At 38.2% G+C, this 27,159-nt stretch overlaps 1 protein-coding gene across 1 annotated transcript in view; it reads right to left on the minus strand.

The window, feature by feature from the left end:
- Positions 1 to 26,470, minus strand: part of PDGFC (platelet derived growth factor C) — a 131,705-nt gene extending 105,235 nt beyond the window's left edge. The window contains exon 1 of the mRNA XM_051617809.1: positions 26,139 to 26,470. Within this exon, the coding sequence (XP_051473769.1) occupies positions 26,139 to 26,256 (118 nt within the window). The 5' untranslated portion in view covers positions 26,257 to 26,470. The remainder of the gene's footprint in view (positions 1 to 26,138) is intronic.
- Positions 26,471 to 27,159: the final 689 nt, after the last annotated feature.

Raw genomic sequence — 27,159 nt, forward strand, 5'->3', positions numbered from 1 at the left:
TAAACTTTAAGTAGTGTTTATATTTATTACTTGTTTCACAGGCAAAATTCTCTAAATTTTGTACTTTGCCTTTGTTCATAATAAAGTATAAACGACTCCTGGAAATCTCACAGCCAACAGGCCTCAGGTTACAGTTCATTGTAGGCTTTATTCAAACAAGAGAAAAACAAAACAAAAGGCTGGAAGAGAAATAATGCTGAAACAAGTAATTCAAAAAGTGAAAATGACTGATCAGAGCTGTGCTCTGACTTGAGCATAGCTGTTTTCTTAAATTTGTAATTATCAGGTGGAATAAGATTATCAGAAATGCAGCTCATCAACAAGAAGATCTACTATCTATGTATTGATACTGAAACGTGAACTATTGAAGTCTAAACTTTTAAATACAATAAACCACAGTGTATATTTTCACAAGCTCCTTGAAAACCAAGCTCTTAAATCAGTGTTCCACGGATCTGCAGATTTTCTTTCCTCAGTACAGACTGTTCTGTCAACAGATTAGCATTTACTTACAGAGCAAAATAAATGTGTAGATTTTCATTTTACACAAAATAATGCCACACAAGCATGCGTGCATTATTTTTTGGTTGTTTTTTTGTTCGGTTTGTTGCGGGTTTTTTTGAAATTGAGACAATTATCAAATTTTAGAAGAACCATACAAAAAACAGAATTTCAAAGTCTGAAAATACAAAAGGAAAGCTAAAAAAAAACCAAACAACATCCCATGGGTGCACAACTTAGGGAGCATGGTTTCCAAGCAAATCTGGAAACCTGTATTAGGCTCCCAGAAAGGAAAATAGGATTTAAAACAACAACTAAGCACTCCCACCAGTTCAAATCAACATGTATACCATGGAAAGGCTTAAAGCAGATTCAAGGAAATAAAACACTATGGTGGAGGAAGACATGCTTTTTTGGTGGGGTTTTTACAGGTTTTTGGGGTGGGGTCTTTTTTTAAATAAGTCCCTCTTCTTCCAAAGGCCTAAGTGCCCCACTCAAAGCTAACCTACTCAGACCCACAAGTCAGAGTGTCTCCTTTTTAAGGTCCTAAGGCATTAATTTCTTTTAAAACCAAACAAAGGAAAAGAAATAGGAAATTCTGCTACTCTGTTTCTTAAGCAACAGCCTCATAACTTAACAAACACTAGGACTATTTCAGCCTTGGTTCAATTCCACTCAGAGACATGTTCAGATTCATCAAATGGCATACTCCTGGAGAGATTCTTAAATGCAGCTTTCCTCCAGAAACATCAGACACAAGGTTTGAAATCCTCAGAAATAGGAAAAATCCTGTGCCTCCCCCATGAGCTAAGCTTGAGGAAAGAACAGCAGCTTTCTTTACTGCAATGCAAACAAGAGACACTGCCATTGTGTCTTCTGGGAAGCATATTTATGTAAACATGAAGAAGGTACACACTGTGATTCCCAATCAAAGCCCAGCTGGGAATCTCAACAGATCATCTGCATTTGGAGACAGCTCACATGATGACAAAGCATCACTTCAGCTTGCCAGGAGCAGACTATTTCTGGATACACACAACAGCAGAGCTTTTTAGGTAGTTAGCAACTACTAATAGGAAGAGTACCAAGAGATGGGATATGTAAGACAGTCATTTTAGGAAAACCTGGAGACTGAAGTAGACTTCCAAACCAAGGTCAAATGCCTCAACATTTCATCTTTGCTCATGCCTATTCTCTGCACTGTATGCTCTTTAACAAAAAGAAAAAAAGACAAAGAAAGTAACGCTATCAATTACTTCAAGTCTGAATTATGTCAGTTCAAAAATATTCTTGTTTCATTAAAATGTTAATATATTAATAACCTTAGCCCTGAACCTCAGCAGTAACTGAGAATACTATTACAAACATAAATTTGGCAATTAACTCTACTTTAGTTGAGTCTAACTTACTAATACCCAGACTCAGCGTCACAGTACCGGCCTGATCAGTTTAAAAACAGTATTTCATTTTTTCTGTCCAAAAGCTTTGAAAACCTTATCTTCATACCATTTTCCTGCACCCTATTAAAAATAAATAAATAAATAAATAAATAAACAATCAAACTCAGCAAAAAAGCCCACCCACACCACACAAACCAAAATCACTATCTGTTGAGAATGCAAGAGAGGTTGACTCCAAGCAGACGAAACTGAAAGGAGCTGTGAAAGCAAAGGATGCAACAGCTCCACAGTTCTGACCTTTAGAAGGACCCTGCTTTTCAGCAAACATGAATTCTTCTGTATTGGAGGTGAAATGGCAAATACTTCCTGTTATTAAGGAAGGTTTTAGATTACCTTCTCCTCACTCAAATGCAAGACTTCTGATAACTAACCACAATGACATTAAAAATAATGTTAAGACTATCCTGCAGTTGTATTAAAAAGCAGATCACATTGCTGTTGGGAAGAATAATAAAATAAAATTGCACTCATGGTCATCACAAAAGTTGCATTATGTTTTTTTGATGGTGCAATTTCATGGCTCTGACAGCTAAAAAATACTCCCCTTCTAATTTCAGGTAAAACAACCAGGGAACATAAAAACTAATTACCTGCTGCTTTAAAGGTGAAGAGATCTGAAAAACAAAACAAAAAAACAACCAAAAGCAATCAAACAAAAACCCCCACAAGACTGACCTTTAATCCATTGGTGCCACCACAACCACAGCTCCCACAAATACCCCAGGCTCACAAACATAGCCTTCCTATCAGCTTAGGTTGGAAAGAGCTATTGGAATTTTTAACAAGGCTTTGAATCACAGATTTTGTCTTAGGAGCTTTTTACTGGTGATTCCACAACTGCAGAGTTTTGTTCCTTTATTCTCTATATGCCATGTTTTCAGCTTCAGTGATAATACAGGATGCCATCTGCTTCATTATCATTCAAAGCAAGAGGTGAAACACACTTTTGTGTGGTTCAGAGGACAACTTACATTACATGCAGACAGACCATAAAAAAAACCACAGCTAAGATACAAAATCAAATGTATCTCCAGTTTATAAAGCCATCTGATACTTTGCACAGGTAGTCAGATTCAAATTACTATTCTGTAGCCTCAATTTGTGATGTATTTGACTACATGGGTATAATGCATGGTTTTCTATTTCAAAACACCTTATTGTAACAAATCTTTACATTTTAAACATCATTACTCAATGAGTCAGAAAATAAATAAATAAATATATCCCAACATTCAAGATACTCATACACTTTAACCCTGATCTGGCAAAGCACCTGAGCAGCACCTCAACTTTTAAAACAGAGTACCTCTGGAGAGCTTCATGGTCAGGACTGAAGTGCTCACTATATCTAACCAAAGAGAATTATCTGCCTGTCTATCTAGTCATGGATGGGATTCTCACCCAAAACATTGATTAGGTCCATGACACAGCATATGGCTAACTGGGGAACAAGTTTAATATATAATTTCAGGAGAGAGATATCAGTAAGATCCTAGTCACCAAAGCCACACTCCTCACCTCAGAAGTCCCCCATTAACCAACATAAACTACATAAATCACACAGAGGACAAGATAACTATAATGGACCACCAGTAACAACTGTAAAAGGTTAGAAACTGAAAAAGAGTACAAAAGGTAATTAGTCTGATCTGAGGAGGCAAGTAAAACAAAAACTAAAGGAAAAAGGAAAATACCAAACAGTCTCCTCGTTCATAGGGTGAGACATCACAGAAGACTTATTTTAGTCTAACATCAATAAAAAGGCAGCTTTAAATCAACAGCTTGCAGATTATTTACGTGTAACTCCCAAGAATTACACGTGGCATACCCTGTGAAGAGATAATTAAACACATTAAGTGACAACAATTGAGTTCTAGGAATACACTTGATTGCCTTGAGGCCATATTTTCTGTTTTAATCCTGCTCACTTATTTCCACTGAAGTAATAACTTTGCTTGCCTCTGGCTGAGTAAAGTTCAGGATTATGCCACTAATTAACTAGTGGCTCTGGGATTTCTAGGCCTACACAAAGCAATAATGAATGCTAGAAAGTCTATTATGCCACTGATTTTTACTTCTCTGCAACAGAAATTACCTTCCTAGCTCTTCTTAGGGCAAAAGACAATCACATAACTGCTTTCTTACTGAACAAAACTTTCCTGAATTCCACACATGTTAGTTACACAAGAATTCCTTCACAAACAAGTTACAGCAAGTTGCATGCAAAAGTTCACCTGAAAGTAGAGCATCAATAGTATAGACTTGGCAAATTAATTCTTCTTGGGTGTCATATTATCACTTCCCTGCTGCCTCGTGCCCTTTCTTCCCCTGTTCAATAAACCCTTGGCAACCTGTTTTCCACAAAAAGCTAATTTTTCAGCCAATTCTGTATTCCTTATTAAGAAAAAAAACCTAGAATACCACAAAGAGTTTTCCCTGTGCAAGAATTTACAAATAAAAGTACTACCTAACTCTTCAGAATTGGTTTACTGAATATTGTCAAAGATTATATAAACAGTGGTTAATGCAAGAACCTAACCTTGTAGAAAAAGCTCCCTCTTTATAGAAGCATCTGCAACGTAGTCTTAATTCTGAATTCCTAGTTGTATGGACTGATTCAGAGAACTTAAATACATCTCCCCCTAAATTTTAAGCCAAATCCTTTATGAACATCTCCACAGATGGCAAATTTAGACTTCTGTGACCTAAACTGAAGAATACATCAAATCTACCCTTGCAGAGTGATGTAACCAAAGGCAGCCTAAGTGAAAGGGAACAGGCTATCACTTACAATTCATCCCTTCCGACTAGAAAAAAAAATGGAAGCTTCCTAAAAACACTTTAAGCTTACCTTGAATTGTAACTGAATATTTAAAATACATAAAAGCACTAGAATTCAATATATTGTCACTTACAGTGATACATACTGTTATTAAAATGTTCAGCTTGCTGTGATTTTATTTTGACCTAATGTAATAGTTACCCACCCTTTTTAGTAATCAGCAAGTGATTATTCTTCTTCCGGTAGGCATTTTTCATCAGCAAGTATTAAAAACAGCAAGCAACTGGTTTAAAGAAAAGCTGTTTAAAATGTCTTAATATAAAAGCCAGAGCAGAGTACTGTGTGCATCACAGCATAGTACTGAAATAATTTTTAAGAACTAAAAATCCTATAGTTCTTGTAGTGTATTTCAAGTGCTTCAAACTGTCCAACTGCAGATTATTTGCAGTCTTCAAAGCTCTGATGATCAGAAGTTAGACAGTTGATAGAAAATTAAACCTGAAATGGACACATATTTCCTACTGTACACTACCACTTCCCTAAACAGTTCACCATTTAATATAAAATAAAGGTAATAGATTTACTATGTGCTCTGCAGCTCAATTGCTTCATAAGTAAACTATTTCATTTGTGCCTTCTGTGTAACTCATCACAACAGTACTTTTTAATAGCAATGACATTTAAGTGTTCTGCATCCATCTGATGTGGTTGGAGATCAGTCAAACCGAATCAGGAATTTCTTAAGTGAAATGATCAACCTGAGAATAGCTACTATTTTTGTAATACTTTAACATGTCACCTAGGTGACATATCACCAAAACAAAAAACAAATATTTTAAGAATATCATTGCTAGAGCACATTGATCCATTATGATCATCTGACACTGAATATCCAAGAAGGAGTCCTGGATAAGTTCTGGATATCCTAATAAACCATTATAAACTGAATCTCTTGATAAACAGACATTTTGAAAAGGAGAAACGTAGTCATGACAGCTCGATCTAAGCATTATTTTTAGAAGTAAAGCTGAGTGAGGCAATTCAGCTTTTCAAAAGCATCCTCTTCAAAACCTGTTTAATTATCCTCAAGCATATTTCTACTGGAAAAAGGAGGAAAATTACTTTTTTGCCTTTAATCCCCCAAACTTCTGTATTTAAACTCAAGTTTACAAAGTATTATCTGCAAGTTTCTGAACTGCTTACTTGGAAACATGTAGTTCTCTGACTAGCTCACAGACAGAGGGAAACACCCCTTCCTGACCATAAAAGGTCTGAGTGCATGTTCTCAAGCGGAAAATGTGTGGGACCTTATTTACAAATGTATAAATACATGCCATTCCTTTGCGCTCACAGGCACAGCTGAAAGTGAGCCAGAAAACGAAGCACTAGCAACTTGATCTGAGATTTCTATTACATTTCACCTAGCATTGTATCACTTCAGCCTACATTTTCACAAAAGTTTAATTATTTTAGTGAATAAAGTCACATAATATTCTCCAAATAAAGAAAAATATTAATTGTATTAATGAGCATTTTTCAGTTTGTGCACCAAGCATCCATTTCTCTTATTTCCTCCCCCAATACCTTTAGCCTCTCCTAAGGCAGAGACAAGAGACTGGAGGAAAAGGCCCAGGAGATCAGTACAGGATCCAGCAGCAATCAAGAAACATCTCACAAGAAGCACCTTTTCCCTCAGAAAGTTTCCTGCAGATGAGAACTGCTGGCAAGCATCGTGCCACTGACACCATCCTCAGGGACACAGGTCCCTGCTTTTAATGGTGCCCATGAAGAACCAGGCTTTACTTAACTGGGTCATCCAATACTACTGAAGGCACACACACAAAAAAATATCAGCAAAGGCTGTTCAGGACTGCAGAGTTTACTCCTCCTCTAGGAATCCATTAAAAAAAACAAAACACCCCGAAACAAAACAACTAGTAGCTCAATTGCTAGGCTATCTTTAAACATAGAAGGCAACTTTGAAAATATCTTCTAAGTTAACTTAAATACAAAAATGCTTACTAAATAACTTCCCAGGGTAAATTTAAAGCCAAATTTCAATTCTCAAATATAAACACAATAGTGCCATGTCCTCAACATTAACTCCAGAAATGTAAATTTGAAAACACTGGTCAAAAACAAGTAGCTGCTACTCCCCAGTGCTTATCTTGTCACTTCTACCTGATGAAGTTTTGAGGATTATTGTCTAAGTAGGTATTATTTACTGTATGCATAATAACTAGAACTTGAAAGCACAGAAGCTAGAGGTACACAAGTTCTCTCTTTGATATACTTCTTTATGAACAAATATTTTTATTTTGGTTACAGTCAAAAACCACATTCCTAAACACAGAATGGCATCCAACGCTGCCCCTAGAGAAACTAGAATGATACAGTCAGGTTAAGACTCTGAAGAATGTGCTTTTCTTCATTTAAAAACAACCAAGAAACCCTAGAAAAATATCCTGTTTAAAAGATAAGTGGGAGGAGAAATCATTCATCAATGTTATTCACAAGGTAGACAAAGACACGGGATTACCTGTGAAACACACTAGTCAACTTTCTCACAAATAAAATTCAAGACAGAAAGAGAGCAAGGAAAAGGATGGGAGACAAGCAACTCCTTTGCAAGACCTAAATATTAGCAGGTACACTGATGAACCTGCTTGCTTCTAGGACAGGTTCCCCTTCAAGCAAGGAGCTAAAATAATTGGTGAGGACAATTTACTGTCATTATGATGCTCAGACAAAAATCTTTAAACCTAATACAAAACAAAGACTCTCCTACATGTACATGTCCTTCTCTCCCATGAATGGCAAATGGATCAGTTTTCACAGCCTCCATGTCACCTTCAGATATGCCAATGACAGTACTGAAAGTTCTCTTGGTATAAACCCAGTAACTAGACCTGTTTGTTTTTCAAGCTGGTAATGGAAAAGAAAAAGTCTCTGCTCCTCTTAGGCAGAGGCCTAATGGAGGAGTAGATGCTTGTCCTGAAGGCTTAAAAAAAAAAAAAAAAAAAAAAAAAAAAAGTAAGTCTATGGGAAGAAAAATCAAGGCCAAAACAAACTGAACACCACTTGACACCATAACCTAATGCTGAGGAAAGAACACTTAAGAAAGTTTACTTTCCATTTTTACAACCATCACCTGACAACATCTTTTACCCATATTAACAATTATACACTTGAAGTGGAACATGGAAACAGCTTGCTTCTATGAAATTTATGTCTTCATCTCACTGTGGTTCCCATCACTCCCAGATCTGAGCACAACACAAAGCAATTTCTCAGCATCTTTCCCATGTGCAGAGCTGCTGTCTGTCCTTCTGGGACTCAGCTACACTGCAAAGAGGAAAAACCTGAAAAGTAAGAAGAGCACAGAGAACCAGAGAAAAGACTGTCACTGTATAAATCCATGAGGTACTCTTATCTCAAACATCACCCAGCAGTACTTTTTGATACTTGAAATACCAGCAGATACATACTTTATATGCATTTTTAATCATATGTCTTACACCCACACACATACATGTGTGCATATTTACTATACACATACACACAAACACTACAGAGGAGAACAACGTGGCAGATTCAAAGGCTGGAGCAGCTTTCAAGTGAGGCTCCATCTAGCAGGTCAAATCTAAAAATCTCAGGCAAAAACCAAATAACTAGATGATACGAATAAAATGACCCAGTAGTGCATGTGAAGCAACCAAAAGAATATCATTATCTGTTACATGGTTAAAACTTCTTACCACTAGAAAGTGTAGATAACAAGTTTACAAGGTTTAAAAAAAACTGTTGGGCTACAAACCCTCAAAATTCTGCTTGCACCTTAAAAACGTTTCTGACTACTAAAATGCTAGAAGTCAGGAGAATAGATCAAGGAATCAATATTATGGCCCTTAATTTGTAGTGTCAAGCACAACACACTGAGCTAACTTTTGGCCTTTCATTTGGCCTGGAATGGCTGCTCTTCCCTTCTAGACATTTCTCAGGGAGTTGCCTTGGCACCTAAGGCTACATTACTAGTGCTTTCTTTTAATCTACAGGATTGTGGATCACAGCATTATATTTAACCTTATCTCTTCCTTTTGGCCTCATTACCATTGATCATATTAAAAATTCACATCTTACTCCGTATCTTTAATTAGTGCTCCTTGCCTACCTTTAATAAAATTGTTTCATCTCAAATACAAAAGCACTTCTTTTTTAGTACAACCAAGAATAGTTTTCTTTAATTTGCCTCCACCTAATATTTAATAAGCTAATTAACCCTCAGTTTTACATCTTTAAAAAATTCCATATTTAGAAGATAATTTGGTAAATCTTAACTGCAATTTTATTGGTTGATAGGAGTCATGTCTGAGTGAGGTTTGTAATTGTCCTCTGCTCGTAACTCTCTTTACTTTCTCTCTCAAAGTGCCGTTAAACCCCAGTGCCACAACTGCTAGAGCTTTTCTTCCTACAGTTTCCATAATTTTAAAAAATGAAACATAATAAATGGACACTTAGTCACATCCTTCATGCAAAGAACCCAAACAATTCTAAAATGTATCCAAAGTTGTGTAAGACTAGGTAGCAGAATGGCAATTTCATTTTTGCAGATTCAAATGGGGGATAAAAGTCATTAAATAGTGGCTGCTCTAAACCAAAGGCATTATTGCAAAGCAAGAAAAATAAGTGTTTATTTGGATCATTGGACCAATTTTCCAAGTTATTTGATCAAAGCAGTGTGTTACTTCTGCACTAAGTGACAAGTGATCAATCATCTCAACTCTCCAGCATAAGTAATGGAAGAGGAAGAAAAAACAGAACAAAACAGCAAAAAAACAACTGCAGGAACATCATCGTGTTACGTTCAGTACCAATACAGACGGAAGACTACCACACTGCCTCCAAACTCCCTCCATCTAACACTTTATATTTCTTTGGAAGCCTACTCAAATAGTGGACAAATAGCTAGAACTTGTGCTTTCAATTGCTTATGCTTTATTACTACCTGAATAATGCTATGATATTAAGAAATACAACTGAAGTGTTACACTGATAGACTGTCATTAAGTGCAGTCCCCAGCAGTATTTTTTACATTAAGGAAGCAATATCAAGGTCTTCTAGCTTCCCGATCCTGCAAGATTTCTGCAGGTACTTCAAGAAAGTTATTAATACTGTCTAAAGCCTAATACATAGCTAGAGCTTTAAGAGTTGAAAATTATAGTTGGAGAAGGCATTATCATCATTAGGTAATCCTATGCAGTTAGATTAACATGTTAAAATTCTCAAGTGAGGTCTTCAAGTGATTAATGTGTTCATGAAAAAGCTATGGAAAGAAAACAGAATCATACCAAGCCTATGAAATTAATTACATAGAAATACTTTTTCACTGTAAGGAAGATGATGAGGTACATGAAGCTATTTAGAGAGTTATTTTATGGACACAATCTCTTTGAAAGTAATATTGCTTATTTGAGTTAGTATTTGTAAATAAGAGGTTTGAAGAAGTATGGGAAAAAAGGCCAGTGAACCAATGAACCACATACTCTTTACTAAAGACAAAAAAAAAAAAAGAGTAAAAACAGAAAAGCTGCATTACATACAGAAGACTTAAGTTCTGGAAGGAAATAATATATTTTCTATTAATAGAACATGAAGAAAATTCCACTACAGCAAGAATTTTAAGACAAGGACACTTGTCTTAAAAGCAAAACACAGACATAATTGTCAGAGAATAAAAGCAGATTCAAGTTTTTTGCTTAAAGATACTCTTAAATTTTGTATAATATTATCACATCTGCCTTGCTTCTATTTCACTTCTGTTCACTTCACTGTCACTTCTATTTCAAAACAGTATTTATGGAACTGTGAAAGACAGCATCTTAGTAGTATCTTTTCTTACACTGCAGAGAAAATACCTACTTACATTACCTAAGTGAAAACCATCAATATCTTTAGTGCAAAAGATCTGGAGAAAAATTCTGTATGCCAAACATGGCAAACATTTGATTGGCCTTTTTTTTGTTTCTTCCTACCTACAAAAGGTAGTGATAACAAACAGCAAATGAACCCATTATATTTATGCTATGTTCCTTGTAATTGAGTGATCTTGAAGGGAAGGACTGATTTGGATTCAGTAAGGTTTGTGGTTTTTTTCCTTCAGTTTTCAGGAACTATATCACAGACCACTCCAGAACATTCCCTCTAGCCCTTCTCTAACTCTGAAGAAAGTAGATGCTAGCTGAGCACTGAAAGCTTCATGTTGACCATTATAACTTTTATTTCTGCAAAAGATATTCAGGTGCTCCAGGGCTGTTTACAGACAGGAATTACCAAAACTCTTCTTCTTTTTGCTTTCCCCATCCACATGCACATATCTAATATATATCTAACCATTTCTCACCAAAGTCTTTTTGTAAGGTGCAAGCTGCTGACCCTTCTACTCAAAAACCAACACTGCAACCATTGTCTGGATCACACTGTTTTCCCTTATGGCCCAATTTAAAAAATGCCCAAACCTTCACACAAAAACCCCAAATAATGCAGAATTCATTAAGGCTAAAGCCACTGTTTTTCCAACAGCCTCAAAATGGTTCCTCTTGCATTTCTTTTTACTTCATTTTGTTTCTCTCATCCTCTTACCACAGGAATGCACTTATTTTCCACTACTCCCTCTTCAACAAAACCACCCACTTTATAGTCATTGGGTACATCACAACCAGAAGACAGAAAAGAAAGAGAGAGAGAGAAAGAGAGAGAGAGAAAGAGAGAGAGAGAAAGAGAGAGAGAGAAAGAGAGAGAGAGAAAGAGAGAGAGAGAAAGAGAGAGAGAGAAAGAGAGAGAGAGAAAGAGAGAGAGAGAAAGAGAGAGAGAGAAAGAGAGAGAGAGAAAGAGAGAGCTCTCATGAACTTCTCTGTGCCCTACAAATAGCAATTATTTCTTTCCATGAAGACTGCCTCCCCATGGTTTATAAACATAGGCACTCAACAATAAACAAAGCTCTTGAAAGAGGGCATAATGATTTGGGATTTTTTTAACTACACACAGAAAAAATATTACTGCTTACCAGTATGATGTATAACACAAGCTTTAAGCAGAGCTCCCCAATGCATAGGAATAATTAAAAGTTAAGGGAAAGAAGGAAAGAAAGAGGTCTTGGTGGCAATCTTGTTTCTCCTCAGAAACATTTCAGACATTATGAAATCATGCTGTCCAAAAGTGCCAGGAATAACAAAAACAAAATATGGTTGCGCTGAATCTATCTTGGCACCAAGATGCCATTGCAGTTTGTCATGTTCTCTCCTCTCACTTTAAGGATCAGATTCCTAGTAGCAACATAAGCATATGCCAGAAAAGAAAGTATATTGAGAAGTTTCAGAGAGAGACACACAATTTTTCCACTGCTGTTAAGTCTCATTTTTTAAATACTTTGGTCTTGATTTTTGAAAGTATTATTATTTATTCTTGTTTCAAGTAAGTAAAATTATTGGTCAAATCTGTCTCTTAAAACCATACTTACTAGCTACACAAAATATAAGCAATTTGAAAGGCCTTGTCTGATACTTTGATTTTGGTGCAGAAGACAGAAAAACAAAGATGGTTTATGTTGAGAATCAGATACTGATACAAAGCCTAACAGTCTGCTACTTTTATCTCTAGTATATCAGACAAATAAATACTTAAATGACATAGAAGAATGTTTTAGCATGAAAAACTATCAGAGATGAAAGTACTGGTTTCTCTCTTTACTCTTGGGATATGAACTCTGATTAACGTGAAGCGAGAGAGAAAATGGCACAGTATCCATGTACTTCTCTGAAAAAGTAAATCTCCACTCCCACTGATCATTATAACAACAAATACAAAGCCAATGGCTTACCAATATTGCTTTGTAACAAGTCATCCTCAGCACACAGTTAATGAAGCATTACAAGCTTGCCTACCAGAAGTTTAGCTGAATGACAATTCAGCCCTACCTGTTCAAACAACACCCACTACCACCACCACACACACTGTATTTTGAGGAATGGTACCTCAAAAAGAGCTCTTGGTTAGTCCTGCTGTAGAAGCACAAAACAACCAGTATGTTACAGTGCAGTATACTGCAGTCTTTGCACTTTACAGCTTTATGTCATGATTGTTACAGTGAAAAAACTTCCAACTCCTCCTTTTCAATACCTTCACACGATGTAAAAATCAGGTGATACTTACCTAGTAGACTTATAAAATAAGATACTCATGCACAACAGTATGAAAAGAAACATTTGGCAACCATCAAAGAAGAGCTACTGTGCTGGAGCCCTTTTATTCAGCATTCTACTACAGAAAGTAAAAAGATACACAGAAAGTTTCTATGCAGTGTAGTTGACTGCTAGCATCTTTTTTTTCCCTATAGATGACTTGAACACTGATTTCCTTTTCATGTTTCTATATTTACCTCTCAACATCTACCATTTCTCTATGTTATAATGCATCCCAAGTTTTTCAACTACTCTGCAAACTATAGAAAAGACCATTTCCCCCTTAGTATAAAGGAAGACCATTTCTGGTTGCAGTTCTTACAAAATTATTTTTCTGTTTTCATCAACAGTACAGATTTCCATATCTCTCCATTAAAATTTTACTGTAAATGGGGTAGAAGTCTTCTTGTTCTACAAACAGCTTGAATCCCTTAGCTTAGGAAAGGCAATGAATGAGGGAGAACTATAAAAGAAAAAAAACACTCAAAATATGGAAGTGTGATTAGCTTTTATCTTTCAAATACTACTTTCCATAAATAAAATTCATTATACTTCAATCGTTATTAATTAGTTTTTTCAGATAAAAAAGCAATTCATATGCAATAAATTATTTATATCTAGACAAGCACAACCATGGTGACAAACAGGAATACAATAGCTGAGCAAAATTTTGCATTTTGTGGACTCAATCACAAGTCTGAAAAAGTAGTCATCCTCCTAAATGTTTCCTTTTTCCAACCTTAGAATTAATGACAACAGCTTGATCTTGCAAATATGTATCATGTAAGTTTTTCGTAGTAACTAGATCCAGTCACTTCTCAACTTCAGTGGATTTCCTCATATATGGCAAAAACTATTTAGGTATCTTTGTGAACAACTCCTCAATTTATCTTTGCATTTTTACGTCTATCCAAAGTACTATCAGTGAGGAAAGTTAGGGATTAGAGCTAGACAGCTAGTAACTAGTTACTAGCTAGAGCTAGTAACAGCTAGTATTCATAATTAAGGGAACAGTAAATACAACAGATTACTAGTACATAGAATAGCATGCATCAGAGTAAGCAGCAAGCTTACACCTGTCTTTATGTCAAGGATTTGACTAAAGAAGGGGCAGGAGTAACTAAATGCAATTTGTTACCACAAATACCAAGTACTTTACAAAATGTCTTTTCAGGTAGACTCCAAGCTTCTAAGCAATTAATATCCTGTGCAAAGTGATGAAGGAAAGGAGTGAATATAACTGAAAAAAACCCAGCTACTTCTCACTAAAAATTAACACAATTATGTTGTAGCTATCCCTGAAATCTTATGCCAGCCAAGGGAAGGCAGTAGTTACAAAGCCATTCACTTAAAAACAAAACAAACAACCAACCCAAAAGAACCCACCAAACTCCCAACCAACAACAAACAAAAAAAAAGAAAACAAAGAAACAAGAACAACAACAACAACAAAAAAAAAAACACCGAAAAAAACCACCACCACACAAACATAAAAAAACCACAACAAACCACCATATTCCAGAGGTGTATTCCAAGATCCCAAAGATGGGCAGGGGTGACAGGACTATTATAGCTACTCTATTCTGTATTCAATAGCAACATCTGGGTGCACATGCACATTCCAAAGCCAGATTGCATGAACCAGCTGCAGCCGCATAGATGACACATTATCTGCCTGTGGAGTGTACAGGCCACATCCAAGCTGCATTTTTAGCTACAATCCACATGTTCAACAACTCCTAGTGCCTGGAATTAAATTAACGTAGAGCAGCTGACATGTAGAAGAGCAGGGAAGACTCCTTCCCAAACCCAAGAAAATAGAAGTATTACTTGATACATTACATCCCATTAGTTGATCTTCATATACACATACAAAATATATCATTTAAATAGTAATAATTTAATTTATTGAATGTTTGGGGACCTGTTCAATATACTGCTAACCCATTTTGAATACATTCAAGCACTTCTAGCTCCAATATTTACCACTGCTTGCCCAAGCCAATCCAAACCAAGAGATTCCTGCTTTTTAAAAAACCACAAAGAACATATTCTCATCTGAAATACAAATACTGAACATAAAGTTTACTAAGTATTAAAAGTGAAAAAATCTGAACAAGTCAATCTAGGCCAAGAATATGCCTCAATAAATGAATTAGAACAAACATACATTAAGCATCCACACACATCAAACTGTCAAAATAAACCACATACAAGTGCATGTAACTGTAAATTTGAGTAATTAAATGCCATTTATTAAGTAGCTGCTACTAGAAATAAACATTGTGCTGTTAAAATTGTCCATAAGAAAAGTAAGCCTCCATTCTATGGTGAAATATTTTAAAATTTTTCAGATTAATCAGAACCATTAACAAGATTTGGGGTTTTTGTCAATTATGAGCAAGAGAAATCAGCTTTATTAAAGTGCATTGACCCAATACTGAAACAGTATTCTTAATGTTAACATCATAGATTCTGAAACTTAATTTGAAAGAGAACCTGCAGGTCCTGTATGACTAATGGACAGTACACTACAGACACATCATCAGTTTCTTTCCCTAACACAAAGAACTTATCAGGTCCAAATTTTCGTTAACGAAATTACATATAACAATAACAATATGGAAACATACCACAACTCTTTCAATGGATATTATCACTACACAGTACCTTCACATGCATCTTGACTAATGAAGCCAATCAGAGTTCTGAAGGATTCTCACTGCTAAGGCAAGCAAATGCTTTGGAAACATGTTTGTTTCTTCTTGACAATTACACAAAACCATATTTTCCTTCACAAGCAGTAAGAGAATTTTGCAAATCAGGAAGATATTCAAGCAAAAGAGCTCTCTTTACTAGTACACTCATTTCACCGAAGTGTGGCACTCTTGAAGTGTTAGGCAAGACTGAATATGATCTCAAAGGTCTCTTTTGAGATGAAAACTAATGACCTCAACAACTCTGCTTGTCCTGTCTGGACTCAGCCTAGGACATCTGCTTCCCCACACACATATTACTTCTTGGAGGTACTGAGAACTGAGATAAAGTAAAGGTCCCCAATAAAGAAACCAAAAGGACAACTGATACAGGTAAAGATTGCTGAAAGACTCTACTGGCAAAGACACCTTATGGCAAGATACTGTTCATCACAAATTCAGTTTCCACTTCCAAAGGAATAATTACAAGGCTGTAGTGGCACTAGAGGTAAGTATCTTGTGAATTCCTACACCAGCAAGTACTGTGAGAAATACAGTGAGTGCTTAGCAGAACTTTTTCAAGTATTTCAAGCTTTAAACTGTAGTTTGACTACAGATAGATATATAGTGCTCCTTAGGACTAGGTATTTTTGAACAATACAAAGCAAAGAAAGTAGGCTCAACAAGAATCCTTAGCCATATTTTTAAAAGTAGCATTTAGGTTAGGTCTTATACAACAGTTTCATCTTCTTGTCTAGAAATCATGTTTGTTTTGGAACCATTACTTGTTAGTTCTTAATTATGAGGCTTACTTTAGTTTCAGGTCCACTGCTAGTTACACAAACAACAGAAGTGTTTGCAGATACAGGCCTCCCTGTGTAACAAAAGGCATACTAAATAGTAAGACACTGAAGCGTTGGAATATTAAGACAGAACACTTCCCAAAACTGTGTTTTTTAAAATGCAAATTGCCAATAATATGAATATAACCCTTTTACAACTGACACTATACAATGCAACATTCATTTTAATCATTTTCTGAAGGACTTCTTCAAACACTGTATAATCACACATACACACTTCCCAAGTAACAGCTATTCTTTTCCCAGGCACAGTATCAAGCATCTAAAAGATGAGTCATCAGGTGATTATTTAGCATCGTATATACAAATAGGTAGCTTCATCCTTGTACAGTTCATTACAACGAACTCCAAACTTATGCTGGGTAGTTATTTTCACTCTGAAGGGACATGCAGATTTTAGTGCATGAAGAGTTATGAAAGGTAGCTGACACTGAATCGGTAATAGCAGAGCTGAGCAACCTATCTTGAGAAAAGGAAAGCACCCCACAGTAGCTAACATCAATGGCTCTTTCCACACCTTTGTCCATACATAAGCTGATATTTACATAGAAGTACAAAAATAATCGTGTGGAATGTATTTGAACATGCAGAAGTATTAGTTATCCTCTTTTCCATTCCACTTTTTCAGTACTCTCCAACAAATTATTAAATGGGTCACAAGGGTCTTGTGAGTTGACACACCATAGATACAATGTTTAATGCTTCAATTGGTCTGACAGAAGTTTCTGCAACTACCACAGTTTAACTTGGATCACAATCACCTCTGCAGACCTATTTATAAGAAAAGAGCGGAGAGCCAAAACAGTTGCCTTGTAATTAGTTCAGGCCTGTTTGAATCCAGAAGGGAAACTCTTTTAGTTTATTTTCCCCAGGAACACTACAAAGTTTCACTACAGCTTTACAGTGTAGCCATGCAGATCAAGAAAGGCCCCTCATTCTCCTAGAAAAAAAAATATCAAATTATACTACTGAATTGTTCTCCTGTTTCTCACATTTACTCTGAATGCTCCAAAATCTTTGAAAACACTGTTTCTGCAAATTTGTCACCTATACTGTCAAAGGCATTCTGGCAGAAAAATAAAGTCTTGTTGAGGGCAAAATTCAGTCAAGATGACTGTAAAACCTAATCCACACCTTTGAATTTGCACTGCATATCCACCACTTAAACATCTTGTAAATGACCCAATTTGTTTACATGGCCCTGTAGCTTTTTATGACTTTTCCATAAAGAAGTTATTACATCCATTCCTTTTATTTTGTTTTAGAGCATTTGAATAAGCCCCAGAACCACAAGCAAGTGAAACTTGAAGACTCTCTGCAGATGGAACTGGCCTCATGTAACTCACCACTACCAGTGAAACAGTCAGAACAACACTTTCAGTTTGGAAATGCCATACCATCACACACAGCACAAGAATTTCCTGCACCATGTGTCTTTTTTAAGTCTTTTTAAAGTTTTTTTTAAACAACTGTTTAACTATTGTATGACTGCTGGTTTCCTGTTAATCAGAGGAGGAACCTGTTAGCCCTAGGACTTGAGACTCTGTTTTGAACAAGCAGGAAAGAAGTCAGATGGTTATTCAGTGAGGTATTTCAAGACCAAAAAAATAAAATTTAAAAAAACCAAAAACCAAACCAAAACAACTTTTCATTCTAGTTGCCATCATGCAACGGCTCATCCCACAAAGATCCCCAAATAACACTTTAATAAAAGACTGGACAATTTCATTTTCTGGAACAGGCTGTAACTAAAGATAATTACAACAGGCAATATTATCCATTATTTCACAAATCTCTTCCAGCAAAGTAATTTTCCCACTTTGTGTGCTTTAAAACAAATGACACTTCAAAAGCGGCATAGAGAAATTTACAACTATGGATTGACATGGAAAGTGTGGTAAAAGTGTCTCCATTTTTCCAGTGTAATCTAGTCTTCAAATATAACACTCCCTGGTATTTTACACCTGGACTTTTCCTTCACAGAAAAATTACAACTTTGCTGATATGTGCCAAACTGAGTAATGGTTTAAAGATGTAGAATACTGAATCTACAAAGGGAGCACCACCCTCCTTTACCTTTTACTGCCCAAACCTTGTTTGAAGCCCATTTATCAGATCACAGGACCAAATTCTTAATAAGTTGCAGCATCTAACCTCCCGCCTCCTTACGTAATTTATTGCCATTTCATAACATGAATATTACAGCAAAAATAATGCAAAGAATGAAATGCACACAAAACAGAAGCAGCATTGTTTCCTTTTCCCAATATATTATTTGCTTTTCCTGAGGTAGACTTGATATTTCAAGAAAAGCCATGTAAGGGCAATAAGGGAGTTTAAATCCAGCACTCAAAAGTTATCAGCAGCTACGCCAGGTATTTGCTGAAAGCTTGGACAACCTTCCTCACTTCCCTTCAGGAGAACTGTAGTATCATAGGGAAAGTTAAAAGATAGCTACCAAATTAATACCACTGTTCACCTAGAAAGCAAAGTACTAAAAAATTCAAAACAAGGATTTCTACTTCCAAACACAGTGCTGGGAAGATGTGTGAGCAGAGGAGAGCATTTGCCTCCCTGCCACTCCCTGGTCCTTCCTGGCTGGGAAGATGTGAGAGTAGAAGAGAGCATTTGCCTCCCTGCCACTCCCTGGTCCTTCCTGGCTTTATTCAGAACCAGTGCATACTTTGCACTTCATGTGAAGAAAAAAGTACAATGGTAATTAAACTGAGCTATGCCTGTATACTATTTTAAAAGTCAATAATCAGTTTTAACAAACTCAAGGAGAAATTTCAGTGTTTTGGTCTTTCACGGAGCAGAGAAATGGAGTTGCTCTTTGACCTAAAAGAATCTCCTTTAAAACATGTGTTTATAATGATACCTCGAGTGAATTTACCAGAAAGCACAAGATTAATGAATAATTTATGAGGATTAATTCTCAAAAAGGCATATTGCCACTGAAAAGAAAACAAACCACAGATAAGGTGTGACTGGTTACTCCCTTGCAACATTTCCATTCTAATGACTATGAAAGGATGCCACTCTTTCCCCAACCCCAAACACCTGTATATGAAAACAGCAGTAAGACAAAAAAAAGAAAGCAGAGACTACCTCTGTAAACATCATCACAGCAGAGTTAACCTGCATAAGTCTCAAATGAGTCCAGTTTGAATGCGAACAGTCACACAGTGAAATAATAATCCAGCGGCTTAATGAGACTGAACAGTTGATGAGTTCTTTTAACTTGAGTCGCAGCCAGCTCATCATTGCCACAAACTCACAGCACTTCAGAGGAACTGACAGCAACAAGAAGCTAGGCAGCCCATGAGCCCAGTGCAAATATTCCATCATGCCTATGCAAGGTGAACGTCAAATTCCAAAACTGTGGGTATGGCTAACAAAGATGGAGTATTTGGAATAGAGCTAATTTAACTCAGAAAACAGCCTTTGCTAACCCTAATGCAGAAGGTCCACATAGGAATTAAGTTTGGCTCCCCCTTTTTGTTTACTTCAATTTTTTAATAGTTGCTACACTCTCTGTGTATAAAACTTTCTACATTTCTACTTTCTACATCTAGAGTCCTGCCTTTTCTCATCCAGACAACCAATCTGTAGAAACAGATTAGGTTATGAAAACCTGCAGAGCTGCTAGTGTACACAGGCTTTGTATCTTCACTTAAAAAAAAAACCAAACCTGCTTAGCATGCTGTAGGATCATGAAATTAAGCACAAATAATCCAATGTAACACTGGGGATATGCTTATAAAATCTCAGCAGAAGGATGTCAAGAAGAGGAGACATCAGATTGAACCCTAAGGCTACAATGTCTACGAATGGAGCCATGAATAAATTTTCCTGGCATTGCCACCTTAAAATAACATCCTAAAATGTAATGAAGCCTCCAGAAAACACACATTTGTATTTTAGGTTCACAGTAGCACATTATGAATTTTCACCTGCCTACCTGAATAAAAGCATTTCACATTCAAACACAAGCTGTAAAAGTTTTCCCCAAAAGGGAATGACAGGGCTAAGTTTTAATACACAATTAGTTCTCAGACTATCTGAAACAACTAAGTATTATACAGATACCTAAGTACTACTAAAATAACCACATTTCTACATGCCAGCTCCATTCATTTTCTGTTGTGTTACTTTTTGTAAGTCCCACAGGTTTCTGCTAAAAGACTATTTACATAGAGACCAATTTTTAAGATGCTTACACACTGCAAAGTGTCATGGCATGCACTTTGTGACTAAAATGCAAAGGCATAGTTCTCTGAAAAAGCCAAGAGCTAAGTATAAAGCAATTTAAGAGGCTTATTTCCAGCTAAGGGAAGTGGGCTTGCATGGTGCATCCTCTTTCTAGTAATCAGGAACTGCCAGACACAGCAAAAAACCAAAAGCACCAACTACCCAACAGCAACAAAAAACCCTCAAACCACTCTTCTATAAATGCATAATTACTGAAGGATGCAAACCAGTACTTTCCTATTACATGTTGACTATGTAATAATTACATTCAAAGGGTTTAGACAAAGTTATAAAAGACATTAGGTTTATGTGAATACAATGTTCAACATAAGCACTTTTGTAGTATAGCTGTCAGCCTCTCAAGGCATACCCTTTATAAAACCCTGTATCTAACTGAAAAACCAACTAAACTCCTCCCTCCAAAAAACAGGACATAAAGCTTTAAAGTCTGATCTGCAAACCTAATAAGAACTAGTTACAGCAAAAATGAAATTTTACCTATGTATTCAGGACAGGTACCTTTACCTAACAGAATTAACCAAGAGAAGCAGCAGGACTAATAAGTCCCAAACAGCACTCCACTGAAGAGCAGATAGTACACTAGAATTCAACATAAAGGCAAAAACTGGTTTTTAAAACTGTCTTGCACTACAATTTGTTGCAGTATTGAAGAACTCCACAATCTCTTGCTTAAAGCCAAAAGAGAATGTGATGCAATTCTTCACTCTCCAGGAAAACAGCTTTACAACATTTCAAAACAAGTCTCGGACTAAACAGAAATAGATGAAACTTGAGAAAAATTGCATCACTGTGAAGTTTCCCTTTAGATGACACATGCTCATATTTTATACTTCCTTAACATCTCAAAATGAAGAAAATTTCTGCTATGCGAATAGACTTTACTGGCACTCATCAATTCAACACGAGTCAGCAGAAGTGGTATCAATTCCCACTGCTTTGAAGTATGTTGGTTTATAAGAGGCTATTTTGTAGTCAAACGACTGCATCCAAGCAACAGCACTGACATTGCCCTCTGCAAGGAGAGGATGCTCTGTATCACTTGGACATCCACACCTTCTTTCAGGTGTTCAGCCAAAGCTAAACAAACTTAATCAGAAACTCTATGCTGTGTTGCTGTCCCCATCAGTGAGTAAGCTGGAAGCTCACTTTGGAGACACACAATCCAGGGAATCCTCTATGTAGCTGTGAGGAGGTGTGTGAAAGAAAGCACATTAGGAGGTGGCAGGAGAAGCTCCCTCTGGCACTTCAGCTGCTGGCTCAGTTCCAGCTGTATCCACCAACTTTTCCCAAGGACGGCTTGAGATCTGCCAGTCTCAAACGCCAGCTCAAGGGCTCCTGTTTGGGGTTTTTTTAAAGCAAGATAAATCTTGCATGTTACAGAAGATTTAAGAACTACATTGTGAGGAGAACAATTAGTGAAACTTACTATTAAAAGTTTCTATTCATGGGGGGTAAGAAGAAAAATAAAACTACAAAGAAATAAAAATTTATCAGAAGACAGATCATTACCAGGAGACTATCTGTGCTGCAGAACTGACAAAAGTCAAAAAAAGTGTTTTGGTTTTATAAGATTTACTTCAGCCACCCTGTTTACTGCTGTTCATTCACACTTGAAACTGACAGCAGGAAAATTAATACTTCTAACTAGTTGGTCCTGGTAAGCTGCTAATTGACCTCAGTTTCTTGGTCTTCTGAAGTCAATCATAACTACATTTAAAATGTACATGCCACATAAGATATATATATCATTCCTTATGGCACCTTATAGCAGTTTTTACATTCTCTATAAAAACATCCTACTTCTCATAGAATCATAACAGATGATAGCTTAGCAAACTTAAATATTTTTCAAATCTTGTCGTAAGAAAGCCAAGAAAACAAAACTTAGATTTTCCTCCTATCTTATGCTGTAATAGAATCTAGATTAAACTAATAGCATCACATAAGCAGGTGCACTCAGACCACCACAGTTAAGCCATGAGAATTAAGTTATTACTCAGTCCATCAATAGCTCCCTCAGACATTGTTGAAACTACAGAAACAAGATGAAAATACTACGTAAAATCAGCATTCAAAACTAGATAGAAAAGTATCTAGAAATATAACAGAAAGGAGAAATAAGTAAATCCTCCAAGTAATCAAATTCAGTGTGCAAGAGATTGACTTTTGTGCTTCAAAAGAAACCGAGTAATCAATTTTTCTTAACTCTTTATTTCAATGTGGAAAAAGTGGTAATAAATACATCAGAAAGCTGTAAGAGAACTGATAGACACCCATGTATGAAATATTCTTCAAAGCATAATCTGCTTTTCAACGGTACATAGACTCATGAAAATTAAATCCATCCAGATAAATGGAAGCCATCACAACATGCACCATTTACTGCTAGTTCTGTTTCCAGAAAACTGTTGCATAAACTTATTTCATCTTCCAAATGAATATTTACCCAGTAGAATTACAAATAAAAACATTGAAGGTAAATACTAATTTTTCAAGGAAATCACATAAAACCCCTTACTGTCAAAGAGAGCTTACAAATAAAACATTCTTAAAGAAAATCCAACTATAACAGAGGGCCAACAAAAACAAGGAAGTAGTTTTAAGTGGTTTCAAATGGAGCTACACTAACTCCTCAATAGCTATCACACTAAATTCCTTGGAGGTAGGAGCAAAATACTGTGCTCTAAGAACAGCTAATTTACAAATAAATATTTACACTAGGTGATTACCACCTAAAATGACACTCACTATGTAGCAGAACAGAAACAATAGAACTCTTTATGTCTGCATTTTTAACTACATCAAGTCGAATGGTAATTTCAAAGTTAATAATCTTTTAGCTAATAATTTACAAAGAAATGAAAAACTAAAACCTTGAGCATATGCTTACACTCTGTAACACAAGTAGTTCTGGTGATTTATAACTGGTCATAGACATCTTCAGTATCACTTTGAAGCAATAGCTACAGCACCCATGTGTGCTGCTGAGTAACACTGTAATCCATTGTATGGCAACACTTCTTGGCCATTTAGCAGTTTTACAAGTAGAGGATAGAATTTTTATTTGTAGACCATGTGAGTGAAAAATCTTCCCCTCTCCTGTCCAAAGATTATTTGGCATGTGAACAGCAAAATCTCATTCTCATACTCCAGGGAGTTTTAACCTGCCTCTAGCTAAAAGCTATACAATCTTTAGATTGCAGCAGAGTGTAAAAATCACTCTAATTAAATCAAGTAAGAACTGGTTTGACCAGTGTTACTGATCCCCCAAATAATTAACATCAGTTAAGAAGTAAGGGGTTGGCACTCAGCTGTACCTAAACTTTTGCTAATTTTTGAGGTAGGTTTTGCAACCAAACAACTAGAAAGCAAGCTTCCAAGTAAGCTACAAGAAGGACATGCACTGTTTTAAGTATAAACTACCAGAGAATACAGTTTCAGGGCATTTAAAAAAAATTAAAATTCTCCTGGCTTTACATTTGTTCTAAGGTGGTGTGGCTGTATCTTAGAGCATGCCAAATTGCATTGCAAACCAGTTGAAGCCTGACCTAAGGCAGCTGCATTTCTGATACACGTGAACAGAATCTAGTTTGTGTTGTCACATCTATTTCCACCTATTTACATCAGTTTTGCTTCTATGCCCTACGATCCACCTTTTACACTTTATTATTGCACTCCCATTGTTGGACCCTAATGACCCTGCAGGTCCCAGCTTTGTTATCCTGTAACAAACCTCTTAGGGCAGACTGACAGCATAGCAGGTTTCTTTCCAGTCCTGGTGAAGTTAAAGCAAAGCAATGGTAATTCTCTGTGTTGACATGCTTCATGTGCACACCATGCAGATTTAACAAAAGGCAGCATAACAGCACAAGAGTTTGGTATATTAGTGCCAAGACCATTTTGTCATAAAGTGATGTCTTAAAGCCTCTAAATGCCAGGTAAGCTGGAAAGGGGTAGAAAGTGAGTGATTTCTTTTCTCACACAGAGCAGATAATTTCCTGTACTGTGCACAAAGTCTGATTGGTTTCCTGTCAGAATAGCCGGGTCTCCGAGTCTTTTGATCACTTTCCTCTGGCCCTTCACAGTTGCTCTGATTAGAGATTGATCCCCGTGCTGCTCTTTGATCAGCAGCTCCAGCAGCCCTAAGGTGCCATATATCATCACATTAGCAGGCCACAGCAGTATTAATCTCCCCCTGCAAAACTTGTTAGAGTGCTGCATGTTCTACCCGTTCACTTGTGGAGGTCTCTGAAACTTTGCTTTCTATTAAAAGATGTGACATAGAATGCTTTTATCTGGGGAGTCCCAAGTTCAAAGTTGAGAGAATTGAATTAGCCTTCAATCCACATTTCTGCTTTATTTCATTACAGTTCAGAGAGTTTTAAGAGCTCCCAGCTTGGCCTTTTGCGTTGGTTTGTGCCCAGGGAGAAAGCTCATTCTAGCTGACAGGCAAAGTACTAAATTTTTCACACACACAAGGGCCCCCCCCCCCTCCAACATTAAGGACCACGAATGTATGCTAACAACCTTAATTTTAGATACTCTACAAGAAGTGTGATTTCATGCAGTATGTAACGTTTCAGTTAGTAAAATATTTGTTTTTAATTACTTCATAATAGCAGATCAAGAGTAAAGGAGCCTAAAAATCTGAATAATGTAAATCATATGGAGTTCAGAGGCTAAGCAAATTACACACCCCGAAGCTGCCCTTGCTGTATGAAAGGAGTCTTTCTCCAACCCTGTGCAGCCCCAGCCCAAGGGAACTTGCATTTGAGAGTTTTCTAAACATTTCAGGTACACTTGAAAGTTGAAAGTAAATTCTCGTTTCCTACTTTCCAGGATTAGCTCGCTTCCAGTCTGCACAAAATACCACTCATTCACGTACAGACACAAAAACCCACAGCCCCCATCTCCCCGAGGGGGTACAAAGGTGCGCGGGGCGCCGGGTTTTGTTGGGTTGGGTTGGTTTTTTTGGAGGGGGGACGGGGGGGGACGGGGGAGAAGGAAACATTCTGCATCTCCGACGGCAGAGGAGGGAGGCTCGGAGCGGGCGCTGGGCTCCCTCCCGAGGGCCGCCTCCCGCTGCCCTTTTACCCACAGCGCTCCCCTGAGCGCGGCGGGCAAACTCCCGCTGCCGAGCCCCGCTCATCCCGCTCCGGCCGCGAAACTTCCCCACGCACACCCCGCCCAGGGCCGCGCTCCCTCCGCGGCGCCGGGCAGCCCCCCAGCCCAGAGAGCTCCGCTCCGCTCCGCGCCGGTCGGGCGCCCGCCCCCGCCCTGCCCCTGCCCCGGGCTGCGCGGCGGCGGAGGAGCCGCTGCTCCTTACCGTTCTGCTCCTTGGCGCCGGAGAAGGCGAACTTGCTGCTGAGGTCGGACTCGGCGGCGGCCCCCTGCCTCCGGCCGGCCAGGGCAGATGTCAGCAGGAGCAGCCCGAGGAGGAGCATTGGGCCGGCGGGGCGAGGGGCTCCGGCGCAGCAGGCACTGGCGGGGCGGCACCACCGAGGCCCGGGCGTCTCTCAGCAGCGCCCGGCGCGGGCTGCGCCGCTGGGGAGAAGGCAGCACTGAGCCTGCTCTGGCAGCAGAGAATTGCAGGGTAGTTTCCACATAATCCCATCCAAAACTTTTTCCTAGAGCCCTTTTCTGTGTCTCCAGGTTTTGTTTTTCTTTGGCTTTTTTTTTTTTTTTCCTCCTCTCTTAGAAAAAAAAGAAAATAAAAAGGATCGAAGCAAAATTTGGACCCAGACCAGCTTCCCAAGGACCAAACGAGCCGGGTCTGGTGAGGGCGCGGGGCAGGCAGAGGGGCCAGGAGCTGCGGAGGAGCGCGCACCTGTCAGCCGGCGGGAGCGGCGGGGCGGGGGCGGGCCGGCGGGGCGGGCGGGGGGCGGGCGGCGGGGCCGGCTGCGCTCCGACTGAAATACCTTCTTCCTCAGCTTCGACTCAGCGGTCGCGCTGCCAACTCGGGCCGCGTCTCCCGGCTTTCCCCACCCCCCTCCGCCGTTCCCCAGCCGCCGTCCCCTGACGGCGAGGGCGGCACCTGGCGCGGCCGCTGACGCGCCGGGAAGTTGCCGGCTGGGTGGAAGGAGGCGAGCGGGGCGGCCTGAGCCGCCGTCCCCGCTCGTAGCGGCCAAGTGGCGGCGCAACAGGTGCTGGGGCGGGGGGACCGGGGCTGCCTCGGCCCCCGCCGCCCGCACGGACCCCGGCACAGAGCCCGGCAGCCCCACGAAGGGGGTTCCCGTCCCCCGCCCCGTGAGGAGCGGAGGTCACGGTAGTCCGGGGCTAATTTCTGGGTTTGGTAATTAGGGTGAGTCGTTGTGCGCTGACTTACCAGTATGTGCCTACTGGACTGT

This window comes from Apus apus, chromosome 4, assembly GCF_020740795.1.
Source record: "Apus apus isolate bApuApu2 chromosome 4, bApuApu2.pri.cur, whole genome shotgun sequence".
Classification (NCBI taxonomy): domain Eukaryota; kingdom Metazoa; phylum Chordata; class Aves; order Apodiformes; family Apodidae; genus Apus; species Apus apus.